General features: G+C 36.1%; 1 protein-coding gene and 1 long non-coding RNA gene across 4 annotated transcripts in view; one reads left to right on the top strand and one right to left on the bottom strand.

Moving 5' to 3' along the window:
• Positions 1 to 538: 538 nt before the first annotated feature.
• Positions 539 to 1,808, bottom strand: LOC129241292 (uncharacterized). Its single transcript, XR_008582129.1, has 3 exons — positions 1,108 to 1,808; positions 926 to 1,024; positions 539 to 863 (listed from the first exon to the last, which is right to left on the bottom strand). It is a non-coding gene; the product is annotated as an uncharacterized LOC129241292 (long non-coding RNA).
• An 8,024-nt stretch (positions 1,809 to 9,832) lies between these two features.
• LOC129240147 (protein cortex) overlaps positions 9,833 to 18,273 on the top strand; it is a 60,730-nt gene continuing 52,289 nt past the window's right edge. For 2 of the 3 annotated variants that reach the window (XM_054875711.1, XM_054875710.1), the window contains exon 1: positions 10,971 to 11,152. In XM_054875711.1, the coding sequence (XP_054731686.1) occupies positions 11,033 to 11,152 (120 nt within the window). In that variant the 5' untranslated portion in view covers positions 10,971 to 11,032. Of the gene's footprint in view, positions 10,045 to 10,970; positions 11,153 to 18,273 lie in introns of those variants that run through there. The other variant, XM_054875712.1, reaches the window with a different exon arrangement.

Consider the following 18,273-nt stretch of genomic DNA (forward strand, 5'->3'; position numbering starts at 1 on the left):
AAGGGATTAATTTGACATGAAGGTTTCAGATGGGTGTCACGTAGAAGTTCATCCAGCAGTAGAAGATGCAGTTGATTATTGCAATTATAAGGCTGGTATTCTAGACTCCCTTGGGATTTGGTGGATGAAACTTATTAAAATTTTTCTCTCATTATTTTGTAGATATAATTTCACAGTTCAGGCCTTTGTAATGGTTCAGCAGCCTTGAGAGCTTGTCTTTAAAACTGCAGTTCCAACAATGCATCTTAGTTAAAGGCATGAGTAAGAAAATATCATCCGTCAATGTTCCAGTCATGTTGCTAGGCGACTCGGCCTTCAAACTATTATAGAAAAAAATTAATTTTGCCCTATCGAGGCTTATGAGGGTTGGCAAAAGCTTGGACAAATACACAACTTTCTCGACGAGGAAAGTGACAAAAGCAATGAAAAGTGTATTGTGGCACAGCAAACTGAAGGCCAAACTCAACAGTGGCCAGAAAACAACCCCAACGTATTTGGAAATTTTAACGCAAGGGCAGAGGAAATAAGACAACCATTTTTTTTTCTTATTTTGCTGAGTTAATCTTTATATTAATTCAGTAGGATGCAATATAATACAATATATACTTAAGACTAAGTTTATATCGAAACTTTCGTTCTTGTAGCTGTTTATTACTCAGCTAATTAATATTGGCGAGGAAGGAACTCTACAGAAGCTTCTTTTATTTCGCTTACATTATTTGTTTCAAAAAGTTTGCGCCCATATTCTCCATCACTGATGCGGATGGATGAATTGGATGCAGCAGGCCTGGGAAGTGGTGCGCTTATTGCTTATTCTCCATCTGTTTCACATTCAATGTACACTTCAGTCCAGTCCAGATCGACTAAAAATGAAACATACATACATAGTACATGCATATTTAAATATTTGTATATAAAACAATACAGAGAGAGAACGTCCAGAGCTTTGTTGACTGCACTGTAGTATTTGCATTTTGATGGAGATACACCCAAAGTACAAATTTTCGACTGTTCTTGTCTACAACTAAATATTCAATATATATGTGAACGTAACAAATATAGATATTATTATTCTAGTTATTTGTGGGAGAAGTCATGCAATATCACCTCCATTCCACTGTAAACATGCCCAACACTTCCCAAGTCCCTGGCCACCTCCTCATAGACGTGCCCTTTTTTTCGGTCCGAACGTAAGTATGGCATTCTCTGCCGCTACAATTCCATGAGTCCTATTTCTGCCGCGTCGCTCCATAAAACTCTTGTTTATATTATTCATTAAATGAAAGGTTTTTTCTATCAAAAAATGTTTTCGCTTTGTTTCGTTTTGGTTTAATGGTTTGACATTTGATTATTGTCAGAATCAACTGTGTTGGTTGTTTTTACAAACAGAGGGCGCTAATTCAAGGTCGCACAGAAGAATTTCATGTGGATTGAGTTTTAATCTGCTCGGAGACGATATAATTAAGTCACATTTTGGTAAGGCGTAATCTTGTTAAAAGTACGATCAAATATGCATTAATTACCAATAAATCCGCACACAATTGGCAGATTATCTGCAAAATTGACAATCAGCTGTCAATACTGCTTTGAACGGGTTTTCCTCATAGAAATTGCTTTTGTGGTATATTTTGGGTTGTTTAATTATTATTAACGATATGAAGAAACGACAAGGAGAAGGAATAGCTCGTCTCCACGACAGTCGGTTCTACGTGACCGAAACGACCCGGATTTATATCCGGCCAAGGACTGTCACTCCAGCAGCATTCACCGTATGTAAGTATGGGGAATGTTTATGCTGCTACAACAACAACAACACAAGGAATAGCTTATTTAATTGCGCAAATAACTACTAGTAATAAACAATTGGAGGAAATCCGTAAACGACGTTTACTGAGGTTTCAAAAAATTATGGCAGCAATACACATGCGAATTTCGATATTACATTTTATAATAAGTAATAGGTGAATAAAGCCTTTATGGAAATACGCTTTTTTCTGTTGTATGAATGCATAATTAGTAATACAGTAGGTTCTGTTTTTATGCGGCTTTTTTTTATGCGGTTTTGAAATAGTGCGGTTTTTTTTTAAATTACAAAATGCATGTCGACCTATCGGGAATTGTACATATAAACAAGATTCTACACCAGCTAAGCAAAAACTCATCACAGATTACATCAGAAATGCTAACCCTACAAGTATGGAATAGCCTGCATAACTATCTAGATCAGACGTGTACATTTCCTAAAGTGACGAAAGTGATTTTACGCCAAATCCTAAACGAACGCGCAACATGTGGGTATTGGCTGATTTTATTTCTGACTTAAATTTATTTTTCGATTCTGACGTTTCTTAAATAATGATATAATTTTCAAAAATACAATATTTTGTTTATGCGATTTTATTTAATCATTTCAGATTCATGCGGTCTATGGAACGTATCTATAGTTATAATATGGGACTAGTGCCCTTTTTTATGCGATTTTATTACATTATTTCAGATTTATGCGGTTTTAGCATTTGAAACGTATCTATAGTTTTACTATAGAACTAGTAGCTTTTTTTATGCTGTTTTTTTTTATGCTGTTTCTTGCGGAACGTATCTACCGCATAAAAACAGAACCTACTGTACTTAACAAACATTTCATTAAAATTTTGCCTATAAACCTGTTTTCTTTGCCGGCATCCATTTTATTTAGTTTTTACTTTGGCGGTTTTCTTTACATTCGTAAAAATATGTATGTCAAAAAGTATCGTTATTATCTGGACTATTTTATAATTTCACATTTTGGGAGAGAAATTTTGTATGGGAAATCTCTCTTTTTAATTACGGATTGGGAGATAAGCACGAAAAAGTAGATCATCTACTTATATGTGAACGTATTATAAATCAAGTGGATTTACCACATACTCCATTTAACAACGATAAATACCGCATTAAGCTTTGGTCTGAACATAATATGACAGCATTCGGTTAATGATTGGTCTAATCCAAAACCCCTCACAGCACTGTGGTATGTTTTTATACTGACGCCCGCGCATCACTTACATTTAGTTTCGCTTCTGTATTGTGTTTCTGCATTTTTCTGATATTTTTTTTATTTTAACCCCTGTTCAATGAGCATAAAAATACGTATAATATAAGAATAACAAAATATATAATGATGTGTTTTTTAGATCTAATAAATGAAAACGTTATTAAAATGGGTAGCAAATAAAATATGCACATATGTATGTATACTATTAGCGACAGTGTGGCATCACTCTTGGTTTTTGTAACATCTTCTTCTTCTTCGATTCCATAGTTGACATGTGTTTATGTAAAAAAAACGGCAAAAATGAGAATACGCAAATGTTATATATATGTATATATATATAATTGGCGCGTACACCCTTTTTGGGTGTTTGGCCGAGCTCCTCCTCCTATCTGTGGCGTGCGCCTTGATGTTGCTCCACAAATGGAGGGACCTACAGTTTCTAGCTGACTCCGAACGGCAGATATTTTCATGAGGAGCTTTTCATGGCAGAAATACACTCGGAGGTTTGCCACTGCCTGCCGAGGGGCGACCGCTATAAGAAAAATGCTTTTTATTTTTTTTTTATTAATTTTGGTTTCACCGAGATTCGAACCAACGTTCTCTCTGTGAATTCCGAATGGTAATCACGCACCAACCCATTCGGCTACGGCGGCCGCCAAATGTTACTGTTGAAAAAAATGAAATTTGAAAAGGTCGAGCCAAGGAGCACCAGGAGATTTGGTGGCTCCTAAAACACTCAGGCTAAAAAGCCCATTGTATTTAAAGCTCTGGAAAGAGGGTAGATAGTCAAGGAGGTAAGGAGAGAGGTATCGGAGAAAGAGATAGGAAGGAATAGAGATAGTTAGTCCTGTGAGAATTTTCTAAATTCTTTGGCAAATCTGAAAATATCCTCCAGTTTTAGACAATGAATATTACTCATTCTCACGACATCGGAATCCAAAACTCGTAACCGTGCTCTAGCAAAGGCAGGACACTCACAGAGAAAGTGTTCAGTGCTATCCGCCTCCTCCAAGCACGACAGGCACATTGGGTCCTCAATGATTCCACTAGTGGTCATATGCTAACCCCATGGGTGGTGTCCTGTAATGATACCGACCATCAACCGAACGTCTTTTCTTCCCCGTTTTAGTAGAAAGTTTGACGGTTTTCTGTTCGGACCTGTCACAAAACACTTTGCAGTTCTGCAGCGTTTTAGACCGGACCATCGCTCTCTATGTACATAGATTGCCTACATAATCGCTGATCCAATTTATGATTCCTGCGGAACTGATTCCGATTATTGGCTCTGGCCCTTCTGGGGGTACCGCTGATCCACGGTTGGCCAATTTATCGGCAATTTTGTTTCCTTGAACACCGGAGTGTTCTGGAACCCAAATAAGTACAAGCCTGTTTCGTTTCGCGACAGAATTAGGCTTCTTCTTACATTCTTGAACAATCTTTGAGGTTTGCTTCGCGTTCTCCAGGCCTTCAGTGCAGCCTAACTGTCACTGAAAACTCCAATCTGTTTCGCGATCCATCTCCTCTCGATTATCCATTCGGCTACTTTCAGGATGGCAAAAACTTCCGTTTGGAAGACAGTTGCCATTTCCCCCATAGCATAGTGATACTTATTACTATCGTTTAAGTATCATACCATCCGGCTCCAGACCCTATTTCATTCTTGGACCCATCGGTGAAGAAAATATCCGTCAAACCTCCATGCATGCAGTCTGGATTGCTCCATTGCTCACGCAATGGATATGTGACATCAAATTTCCTTCCAAACGAAACTGTGGGTATCAGGTCGTCTTTAGGTGCCAAAAACAGTGGATACTGCTCAGACAGCTTCTTAAAGATTTCTCTGTGTCCCAAAGTTCCGTCTTCGTGCCAGAAAGCATATTTATGGAGTCTACACATTGCTGCATTGATGCAGAAACATACACTTCTTTGCAGCCTGTATAGTTCCCGGATTGCGGACTTAACCATGCGCCGTCGCCACCATACCACTGAGGCGTAAATGATGATTGGTCTGATAAGTACTGTGTATATCCATACGACCACAGCAGGTTTCAGACCCCAGGTTTTACCAAAGGCTCTACGGCATTGCTGAAAAATCCTCAATGCGCGATTCACCTTCAGTGAAATGTGAGTCTCCCAAGTCAGCTTCTTATCCAAGATTACTCATAGATACCCGTCTCTCGACTTTCCTCTTCTTTGCCTTTCTCCTCTTCCCGGTCGTTGGCACAGACAACGTTTCGTTTCCGGAAGAGTTCAACGTTACAGGGGTAACCACTGTTCTGCCACGCTTTCCCGTTTCCATTACAGGTGTCGAAGTTGACGGAGCTTGAGTACTTACCTTAGCTAATGCTTCGGCTTTCTTCGCCTTCTGTCTTCTTCGTTTGATCTGCCTGGCGGATAGACCAGCACCTGCATTTGAATCTCCAATAACTTCAGTCTTTTTTCCGGCACTTACCTGATTCGCACCAGGTTTGACCGTTGTCAAAGGCTTACTCGGTACCAGAGGTCCATCTGAGTTTACTGAGAGATTGTCCGCCATCTCCACATCCTTTACAACTTGTTCAGTTGCTTCGGATCATTTCGACGACGGTGTATCGCTCACACTCACTCGGCCCGCAACCCTTGGTGTCAGGTCCGGTCATAAGGGGGTGTGGGGTTCGGGCCTGCACATCCGATGCCCGAGCCGTCGATTGCTCGACGGGAGGATTTCCCGAGAGTGGGTTACCTCGTGCAGAGAGACCCATGGTTAACCTCCACATTGTAGAAAATGCATTTTAAATCTCCTGTCAGGTTGTCGGTACGGTACTCTCCACATAGTACTTGGGTGGCCACCAATTCCGCCGTTGCCCAGATGGGTGGATACTAGGGGTGGGACTATTCGAATAAAAATTATTCGAATAATAAAATCTTTTATTCGAGAGGTATTCGTAATTCGAATAATATTTATTCGAATTTTTTATTCGTTTATTCGAATAATGCTATTCGAATACCTCACTATTCGAATACCTTACTATTCGAATACCTTACTATTCGAATACCTTACTATTCGAATACCTTACTATTCGAATACATCACTATTCGAATACTTCACTATTCGAATATTTTTGGTAAATATTTATTTAGATTAGCGGACTACTAATCGGTTTATGCATGCACCATGAGAAGGGCCAATGTAATTTTTATATTTTTAAAAGCATTTTCTCCCTGATGTAAATGAATATATAGTGAGGTATTCGAATAGTGAGGTATTCGAATAGTAAAATATTCGAATAGTGAGGTATTCGAATAGTAAACTATTCGAATAGTGAGGTATTCGAATAGTAAGGTATTCGAATAATGAACTATTCGAATTATTTGAAACGAATAGTATTATTCGTTTTATTCGAATAATGTTTATTCGAATATTATTCGAAAATAATCCCACCCCTAGTGGATACCTAATTCCTATATGGAGTTGCCCTCTTAGTTCGTGGTAAGTTAAGCTCCATAACATGGGATATATATGTTAAAATGACTAAATGTGACTAACTGAAATTGTATGCCGTGTGACAAAAGGTAACTAAATTTCAAATATTTGTTATGCGTGACATTTACATACAATTGACATATCATTTCAGGGGAATTTTCGGCACAGTTTAGGATGGAGATAAAAGTTTATTTCAAAATAAAATTGCAATTTCCATTCCAAACACATCGTTTTTGTTAATACATATGTAGATATACCCCGACGAATTAATTACTGAGGTGCAGGCAAATAAATGTCTGTACATTAAAACCAGAAAAATGGAAATTTCACGCACGCAAGGAAATTTCGGGCATTTATTAATATTTAGCTTTAAAATATTCTCTAGTAAAGTATTTTAAAACACCTACGTTTTCACGATAGTCGGTTCTACGTTATCGAAACGACCCTGATTTATAACCGGCCAAGGGCTGTCACTCCAGCAACATTCCCCTTATGTAAGTATGGGAAATGTTTATGCTGCTACAACAACAGAACACCGACAATACAGTAACTATTAAATATTTTACTATCTTCTAATTTTTAAATGTATTCGCTATCAAATTTTTCGATTGAATTAAAATAAAAATAAATTGATGTTGAGCCATAATAATTATGCCACTATAATTATGCGCCATTAAGTATCTTAATGGAGTCTAGGCATACCAAAAAATTGTTATTTTTTAATTGGGGGCACATCTGCCAACAATTAATCAAAACTTTTTATTCTGATTGCTTTGAACAACGCAACAAAATATTATATAAGTCGCAGTCGTAAGATTTTCACCACTCTGATCGAAAGAACCATCGCAAAAAATTGAAAAGTGCTGGACCGTTGGTTGGTTTCTTTTTAAGTGCCATATCTCTCCTCCCAGAAATGGATCACTTAACGTTTAAGCATAGAGAATTAAGACAAACCTCGACTGAGATAATTAACTTGAGTACGTAAATTTGTGAATGAGCGTGTTAATTCACAACACAAGTAGCTATGGTAATTCTCGTGCTCGCTCTGTCTGCTTAACCAATTATATTTTTGCTGTTCCCGAGAAAATGTTTCAACTCTAAGAAATTTACAGAAAACCAAAAATAAATACTCCAAATGGCTTAAACTATTTGCTAAACTAATTGCTATTTTGGATCGAAGCTCGCGCTAACTTCTCTCAATATTTTGTACTGTGATGAGTATGCAAAGTTTTCGGTTTGGTTCAGCATTTTATGAATGATGCCATGATTTTCCAAGGGTCGCAGGCTTTTCAGCAATCAGTAAAAATTGTCGTACCCAGCGCGATCTTAAAATATAAAATACCGTTTTACCTTTACCACGGTCTGATCCATGGGGCAAGAGTAAACGAGATCGGAGAAAAAGGCGTTTAAACTTATGCATCCAATGATGTCAGTAAAAATTATCGAAAGTCAAAACAAATGTTTAATCTAAAGCATAGTACAATAGAGAGAGAGAAGTACAGAGTGGCAATACTAAGCATCATTCGTTAATTTTTCGCTGTGCTTTCTAAGTTTGCATACATTTTTATTAACAATAACTTAAATATTATTGCCAATATTTTCAAAGCTTTTGTGGTAAATACGGTTTAAATATTTTACCACGAGAAACTGTTGAAAGTGCTGTTTGGCTCCTGAGGGCGTTCTTCAGATGAGCTAGATATTTAGGTACAGATTCATTTTCAGTTCCTATACTTAAATATAAAAAATGCAACCTTGCTCACTTCCAAGATTACTCAGAACAAAATATAAATACAGGGTGGCTGATGAAAGCCGCTACCAAAAAAAAAAATTGAATAACTTTTTTTCTTTTTAAGTTATCTGTTCCATTTTTGTTTAGTTTGCAGATTGATCTTTAAAATTTATTAAAATGGATAACTGGGACACGCAACAAGAATTTGGATAGTCCGCCGCTATCACGCACTGCAGTCCGTAGTTTTGGTACAGAGAGAGTACAGGTGGATGTTTGGCGGCGATCCCCCGAGCAGATGGACCATAATGAGACTGGTGAATAATTTTGCTGAGCAAGGAACAGTCGCAAGAAGGCCTTATCATCGAAACCCACCAGTTCGGACGGAGGAAACGATCGCTGCTGTAGCTGCAGCTATACAAAGCAATCCAAGGGTTTCAACAAGAAGCTTATCTGCTCAACTTGGTGCCAGCCGACAGTCTTTCCAAACAATAATGCACAAAGATTTAGACTTATTTCCCTACAAAATTCAAATGGTTAACAAACTGAATGCAGCAGAGTTGCCGATTCGCTTGGAATTTTGCCAGAAGATCCTGCAAATGGTGGAAGAAGACCAAAACATGTTAAACTGCCTTTTCATGTCTGATGAGGCGTTTTTCGATTTAAACGGCAATGTGAACAAACAAAATTGTCGAATATGGAGTACTTCTAACCCACAGATACTCCACGAGACGGAATTGCATCCTCTTCGCGTGACAGTGTGGTGTGCGGTTTCTTCACGCTGTATTGTCGGGCCTTATTTTTTTGAAGAAAATGGTCACACCGTTACGGTTACTGAAGACCGTTATATATCTATACAGAACTACTATCTATACAGAACTACGCCGAAAGAGAATTCCTTTCAACTCTGTGTGGTTTCAACAAGATGGGGCAACGTCTCACATAGCCCAGACTGTTATGACAGAGTTGCGACGAAAATTTCCCAATAAACTGATTTCAAGAAACTCCGAATTTCGTTGGCCCCCCAGGTCGCCTGACCTTACTGCACCTGACTTTTTCTTGTGGGGTTTATGTAAACAAGAAGTTTATAAAACAAAGCCAACAAATTTGGATGAACTAAAACAATCCATTCGGGCAACAATTGCGGCTATTCCTGTCGCAACTCTCAAAGCAGCAATGAACAACTTTTTACTAAGATGCCGCACTTGTGTCAACGAGCATGGGGGGCATTTAAATTCAATTATTTTTAAAACTAATATAGTTAAGCTACATTTAATAAAATTTAATGACCTTCAACTTGAAAAAAAAATAAATGAATTCCATACACTAAAAAAATAGTTATTTGAGTTTCTTAATGTAGCAAAATTCATCAGCCACCCTGTACATATAAACACGGAAACAAAATTAATTACATTAATATTCATTTTTAAAATGGATTAAAGTGGTGGAAGTGAATTTTTTGTTCGTGGCACAATAAATAATAATATATATACATATATATTTACATATGTATATATTGTTTCCATTTATGTTCAAAGAAACCAACTTCCAGAAAGAACCTCAGTGGTGCCACTTGTTTCTCATATTAAAGTAGAGGCGATCTGAAAGCCGTCACAAATTAATTGGCATTTAAATAACAATTCATAATCAATGTAATTACCACCTAACTTTTGAATCTGAAATTGGACCTAGGTGCATTAACTTCCGTGTTATTCCTAGCTGATGATAGAAAAGAGCAAAATTGTGAAGGTATTTTGTTAACGGTTAGAAAAATCACGCCTCCGCTTCGGATTATTAATACTGGGGCCAATCCACTATGAGGTAGATAATTATCCAATTATAAGTAATATAGATATTTCTGTGGACTTTTGACAAAACTTTTGTGACTTTAAGACATTTGCTTTGATGTCAATAAATTCTGATTTATCATAGGTAAATTTAGTATTTTATTGAATTATTACGAAGATGGTTACTTAAGCTACGGCTATAAATGCATAATTGGTAAAATATTTCGAGAAAAGCAGCCAATTCAGTGCCTGACAAAAAAAAGTTAAGTCGAATTAAGGTTTTTTATCTAAAGTACACAGATATTATATTATGTATACATTGGGCCAGATTAAAAAGTACGACAATTTAAAGGTACAATTCAGTGTGCACACTTGTAGCGCATTTTTTTTTTAACTCGACGAACTACCGCATTTTAGGACGCACAATTTGTTTTTGTCTGGCAAAGCGGCTCCTTTCTGTTATCCACACTGATACTGAATTTGTAGGCTACCTCATATCTGCTGAATAATAGTTTATTGGGGAAGATTCCTATGTACTCCCCAACGGCTTAATTATTTTTACACATAAGTATAAGTTTGTGGGTGGAAATACGTTGCACCAAATACATTTCAAACGCTTTCTAGTCAAATAAACACCTTTTTAATAAAACATATGGCACAAAAACTGAATTCCTATTGTTAATGTATGTTTACTGTTTTGTTGAATAAACGAAAACTACCACATTTTACTTGAATCTACCACATTTTTTCCCAATTCCACTTCATAAAAAAAAACTTTCTCGACAATTTTGTGTTTGGTGAAATAGTCGAAATAAATCGGAGAAACGTTGAAAAATGTTTACTTCATCTAATAACAAATTCTATATTATTTCATTTTATTTTTCGTATATATAAATATTAGGGAACACTGGATTTCAGTTAACGGATTGTGGAATTTGGAACATTTACTAGTTACTTCATTTGTATTGTATATTTTCCATGAAGTATATTTTCCGCGTGAAGTTAGTGCTCATTTGGCGGGTATGAATGTGTATACTACTTGTAATTACTTTAAATCTGAGATGATTGATAATCCAAAAGCACAGAAGAAGAACTCTTCTATAAAAAAGCGTGGTAGCCAATGGCAAAATGAGGTCATCAAGGTAAACTTTTTATTGTGCAAGTGTTGAATTATGCATGTTTTGCCTCTCGTTGTGCCATTATTTGAAATTTCCAAGGGCATTAGGACTAAGCTGTAACGCTGATGCCGCAAGAAAATTCCAAGTCAGCGTAAAAACTTGTCCACCAAAGAGCCTCTAATCATAAAATTTGTATTTTGTGGCAATTGCATTAATTATGTTGGGACTTAGTAGGCCAGTAGAATTTTATACAAATATAATAGAATGCAATAAAAATATTTTAACTGCTGATCTAAAAAATCCCAACCATAATGAAAGCATATTTAAAAACTTATCTTAAACCACAACACAAAATAGATATATATAAAGTTTTCAAAAAATCTTTTTAGAGAAAACTCCGACCACTGGGCACCAAGTAAGGCTTATGTTTTAATTTTCGGCGCTAATTTGCATTACTATAAACCACGATTTCACGTAACACGATCAAAGTCTGGTTAGCACTGGCAACACGTTGCTGTTTGCTTGCTATATTAATTCCAAAACATCCAGTGGCTGTGCGATCGTGTGGAATCACTGCACTGACTTGTCGCAGATTGTACCAGTGGCACCAGTCTGCGTCAAAAATATACAAATATGCTGTTACATATATGCGTGTATGTATGCATGCATATATGTACATATGTAAAAACATACCCTGTAGGGGAAATCTGGACTATAGTCAATTTCTAAAAATTCATAGCTAACGCCAGATTAACATAACTGAGTTACATTAAATAGCCAGTACTGCTAAATTAACAAAGCTGGAATCAACTCCTGTCGCAGCTCCTTCTGGACTGTTCCGGGCCGGTGCTGAATTCAGCAAATACATATGTATGTACATGTACATAACTATCCCCAAGTGTAGCTCTTTATTGTACAGCAAAATCGTTGTCACTGATGATCCTGAGAATGCGACTATCAATTATTGAATATACAGCTTTAGCCTCCATCTTGAACTACTTCTTTATTTACATACATACATAGTATGAATTATTATTGTATTTTTTTTTAATTTGAAAAGCATACGTTTTTAATGTCTAATTTTTTGGTAGCCAGTTCAGGTTCTACCTGCAGGGTACATACAAGGGAAGTCACAAAACTGTTATATACTTATGCATGTATGTATGTATAAACATACATACATACGTACGTAAGATCAGTTTTATAAGCGACCGTGATTTGGTGAGCTAACATTTGATAATGTGGTTTTATGTGGTTTATCGGTGCTGTACAAATACACGCTGGAAGGTAGTCATCAATGATATTGAATATTTCAGTAAATAAATATCAGTATAATGTACGCAGATGGTATAGTGTACATATGTATGTACAAGTACTCGTATATGAGTAAATTGTTTCCAGCCTCAAATAAAATTTCTATCCTCAGACACCCACAGTCGAATTTAACGAGACATTTTCTTGTAGTAGATTTCAGCCCTCTAACTCCCACTTAAACGGGCATTTTTCATCCGTTCTCAAAACGCCTATAATGAAAGGTCGTTAAAAAACGCACTTATACTTGATCCATTTAATTCCTATATGGAACATAGAACCTCAATTAGGCAATCAGTAGGTTAAAATGTTCCACGCAAATTTTATGCAGACAATTTTGTGGGGATCACGGAAAATGATAAACGCTTACTAGTTAAAATAATAATTAAGTTTTGTTAATAGTTAAAGAATAATTCAAGTTAATGTTTGGATATTTTTCATATCTTTCATAGTGCTTAGGGGGAGTTTTATATTTTATACATCAACATTTTCCCACCCCTGAATACCTAAAATGAATAATAAAGAGGTTGTAAACTGTTGAAATAATTGTAAAGGATAAATCATTTAATTTATTGTACAGAACATTAACATAACATTATAAGTAAAATAAGAGTAAAATATTACTCAAATTCATCTACAACAGTTGCACAAAAATTTGAAATTATAAGCGAAAGTGATCTTAGCGCATAAGCGATAAGTTATGCAGATTATCAGAATTTATTATAATTTCGATACTAAAAATAGTTTCACTTATCAGATCAATGATAAGTAACATTTGATCAGTCTGGACTAAACAATGGTTTAACACCTGATTCGATAAAATATTAATGCAAAGAAAGGGTTCCGATTCGAACTAATAAATTTATTGGAGAAGGAAAATCCGAGTTGTTGTCATTGAATCGATTTTTTTGTTGCAAAGTAGTAAATATTTAAAAATCTGTAGTTTTTTAATTTTCAAGTACTAATTTGTTAACAAAACTACCAAAGCTCGACTCCTCCAAATGACAAATAAGTGGTCCCTGTCATAAGTCCCCTCCCCTCTCAAATAACAGTTGATTAAAAGAGCATAAATAATCGAGATTGATATAGACATACATATGAATATATATGTATGTATGTATTTAATAAGATGCTGTATGAAACATCTATACTATAAAGGTGAATGTCTGTACGTTGTCCGCGCATCACTGCAAAACGACAACACCAAATGACGTAAACATTTTTATAATATTATATTATTTTTCGTTTCCACGACAGTCGGTTCTACGTTACCGAAACGACCCGGATTTATATCCGGCCAAGGACTGTCACTCCAGCAGCATTCACCGTATGTAAGTATGGGGAATGTTTATGCTGCTACAAAAACAACAACAACGTAAAAATTTTTAGACATTCATATTTTCACCCAATGAAGGTTATAGGCATGTTTCTATGGTGGAACTCCCTTCCCACAACCCCCAGGCCGCGCCACCACTCTCATTCGTCACTAATAATCGAATATTTGCTTAAATTTAATCTAAAAAATCTTAGTTTTTCCTATTTCCCACTATTTATAGCACACTCTAGACTTCATAATCCGCATAAGCTGTTCAACTATGACCAAATGCAAAGTTCAAAAACGGTTTGAGATAGAAAATTAATAAAAATAATTTTGCTTAATATTTTTCTGATTGGTTGTTTTGATTTTATTCAACGAGGCATATCAACGGAAGCCGGGTATTGTAATATTATGGTTATTAATAAAAAATTATTTTCTATGAAGCTATTCTTTGTAATTCTTTTATATACATATCCTAAATCCCTCAAAACTACTCCTACGCGAGCGGGGCCGCGGGTTAAAACTAGTAGTAAATAAATGACCATTGAGAAAAACTAGCCAGATAGAACTCTCTGAAATATAACTGAATTTGATTTCATTTTTAATTTTTATATCCATGATGTGGCTGTTCACATTATCTAAAGGTTTGTGCTTTCCAATAGGATGTAGGATGATCAGCATATCGTGTTAATGATGAGGGAGATGACATCCTTATCGATGATTCAGTAATTATTTTCGAATCAATTTCAACTCTGAAATGAATTGGAAATTGCAAAGCCTTAGTTTATAATCTGGAAGATGGATTGCAATTGAAATGTAAAGTTCTTCACAAGCAATTTCTGGTGATGCGTAGTAAGTTTAGAGATTTAAGCGATCTTCTTTTGAGTATGGAGACGAAAGACACAAATTTTCGGAAAGTTAATTCTGTTTATAAATTAAATTTATGTTTATAAATTGCATCAATAAATTGAGTTGAATTGAATCGTCGAAATTATTCAACAATGCGCCCAAATTCAGTGGAGAATAGAGTTGCATAATAATACGTTTCCGCCAAAGACAAAGGTTTTGGATTAGAGAGAATTGCCAACTATTCTACTGCCTGTTTGATGGAAATTGTGTTTAACTGTAATTCGTTTATTTACTTTTTTATTCTGAATTCCAGACTAAAAAGGTGCATAAAACTAAAATTAATATGTTGATTTGGTACTCTTAATTTAAAGTAATGGATATTGGGTGACGACATATTAAAAAAAGATATGAGAAAATAAATTGCATGGCAGAAATACACTTGGGGGTTCGCCATTGCCTGTCGAGGGGCGACCGCTATTAGAAAAAAGCTTCTCATATCGTCTAAATGTTTCTCATCGATTCACTCGAAAGAAGGAAGCTAAATTCGGTCCGGACTGAACTTTATATACCTCCGCATATTTTAATTAAGTAATCTAATAATTAAATAATGTTAATTTCTGGAGTCAAACAAACTCGTAGACAATGAGAGTTATTATACATATATGTATAATAACACTGGTTTACAGCCAAAATGCACCAGAGACGCCGTTATGAAATTCCTATGTAAAATCATGATCTGATTCCGAAAATCAAGGTTATTTTTTATTCTATGGTAACGTTTTTGAGATATCTACGATTTCCGTTATTTCAAAAACAAAAAAAGAAAATTGGGCCCACTTAATCATATATATCTCGAAAACGAATTGAGCGATTCCAAAGCCCTTTAAAGCTTTTAAAAGGTAATAAAATTTGCTATAAACTGTGTGTAAAACACTTTTTGCTAGGCCCTGCAGATTCAAAGATAACGAACTATCATAACGGATTTTTTAAATTTTTTTGTAGAAATATAAAAAAATGTGTACTTTGAGAGAAAGGATCTCGAAAACTTTTTATTTTTTCGTATATTTTTTGTTTTCACTCTAAGCTCTGTCTTATTACAAAAAAAATAAACTTTGATCAAACAAAATCGATGAACTAATACAGAAGTTACAAGCATTCTAGTAAATATATCCATATAGTAAAACTTAAGTACCCTACAAATAATAGCATATGTACATATGATTCTGTCTTAGCTCTATGATCTTATTTTATAATTGAAAAAGTTATGTGTCTTGTTTTGACGCATATTTATATAAGGATCGGTTTCTCTTATGCGAAACCAACAGTAGTCACCCTTCATAGCGACATCCCAGAATCCTTGATACCGACTTTCAATCATTTTCATTTGCTGGCGAAACCTTTCGCCATGCTCGTCACTTTCGTCGCCAAGATTTTGCGTGAAAAAATTTAAATGGGAGTGCGGAAAATGAATTTTTAAAGACATATTTACTCCTGAAAGAAAATTAAAAAGGGAATTAGATAAATACATAAGTGACACATTAGCATATAATTTTCTTAGGCTGGATTAATCTTCCAATTCAGAACAAATTTTGGTCGTTCTTGTTTGTTCGGAGCAAGGCAATAAATTCAGATTAAGGGCTATATAATAATTTATAATAATAATAATTTATCCTAGTAGGTGGTCCAATGACCGACACTGCGACCTAAAAGATCTTTTGTGTCAAGCTACCTAATTTAATATGGATGATCCTTCTGATCATCCGCGAAAGTTACCCGACCACTACATCAGGTTCTAGTTTGCCTAGTTGTTCTCTGCCTTTGGAAAGGAGTTGGTTGAAAGCCATGTTCTTCCAACAATTTTTCTGCTATACGTATAAACCTTAGTATATCTGTAATAGGAGCTTTCTTTATTTCTTCCGGATCCAGTTGATCACGGTGGAAAATTTGCATTCTGGTTCTAGCCAGTGCAGCGCACTCGCACAATAAGTGCTCCGTTGTTTCATCATCCTCAAAACAGAGTCTACACTCAGTGTCCCTGAGAAGTTGAATTCTGTTAAGATGATAGTTTAGATAGTAGTAGCCCGTAAGAAAGCCTACTATTTTCCTGATATCTACTTTCCGTAAGTTAATCAGTTCCTTTTTGTAGGTAAAAGGTCTAACCAACCTCTTGGCTTGACGAAGTTTCAGATTATCTTCCCAGTAAGCTATTCTGAGAGTATGTTCCCACTGGTCTACCCTGGATTTAGCTTCCGCCCAGTTGATACCACAATATGGTTCTGGTCCTATAAGGTCTGATGTCGATCCAGCCCTTGCCAGTTCATCAGCAATTTCGTTACCCTCGATTCCAGAGTGACCTGGAACCCAGCAAAGTACAACCGTATTTTTTGTACTTAATTTTTGAAGATTGTTTACACATTCTTCCACTAGTCTCGACTCCAAAGAATGAGACATTAGTGCTTTCAGTGCCGCTTGGCTGTCCGAATATATAGTTATGTGGGCCCCTTTGATACCCATTTTTTGATTTGTCAGTGCACAGATCAAAATCGCTTGGATTTCGGCCTGGAAGACACTGGGCCATTTGCCCATGGGTTCTGAAATTTTTGTGTTGGGTCCAAAGATCCCGGCACCAACTCCAGTATTTGTTTTTGAACCATCAGTGAACCATATTAGACTTTTTGGGTTAACCCAAGGTCCTCCAATTTCCCATTCATCACGGTCTGAGATAATTATCTCATAATTTCTATTGAAGACCCGTTTCGGAATCATGTAGTCTGTTACTGAACAGCTAATATCCCTATCCGGTATTTTTCTTAGAATACTCATATGACCAAAGTCACTGTATTCCTTATTTGACAAGATTTGCATTTTTAGTGCATTTCTAGCTGCACATTTCCATATGAATATATGCAGTGGGGATAATCCTACTAACGCTTCAATTGCAGTTGTAGGACAACTTCGCATGGCACCTGTTATAGACAGACAGGCCTGCCTTTGAAGACTTGCCAGTAATTTCTTGGCTGTTTCTTGTGTGGTTTTGGGCCACCAAACAAGGGACGCATAGGTAATGATTGGTCGAATCATCATTGTATACATCCAATGAATCATTTTGGAGTCAATACCCCATGTTCTCCCCAGGAGACTGCGACATGCCCACATGGCTCTGGTGGCTTTATCTATCACCGATTTAAGGTGAGAGTTCCAATTTAATCTTTTATCCAGAACAACTCCTAAATATTTGACCTCATTGGAATAGTTTATATTTGTTCCTTTGACAGTAATTGAACCAAGGTCCAACTTATATCTGTTTGTGAAAGGTACAATAATAGTCTTGCTGGGATTTATAGAAAGTCCTTCTGCACGACACCAGTTTAGAATGAAATTTAATGTTTGATTCATAATGCTGGATATTGTTCTGTCGAATTTGCCAGGAATAATCACTGCAATATCGTCAGCATAGCCAATTACCTCCAAGCCTAACTCACTTAGTTTGACTAGGAGGTCGTCAATAACCAGGGACCATAATAAAGGTGACAAAACACCACCTTGGGGGCATCCTTTTAATGCTTTGACTGAGACTGATACATCTCCTAGAGATGAGCTGATTTCTCTGCTTTCCAGCATTGCCTTTACCCACCCTATGGTCGGCTTGTCAATGTTTTTATTTTGT

Source organism: Anastrepha obliqua, chromosome 3, assembly GCF_027943255.1.
Source record: "Anastrepha obliqua isolate idAnaObli1 chromosome 3, idAnaObli1_1.0, whole genome shotgun sequence".
Lineage (NCBI taxonomy): Eukaryota > Metazoa > Arthropoda > Insecta > Diptera > Tephritidae > Anastrepha > Anastrepha obliqua.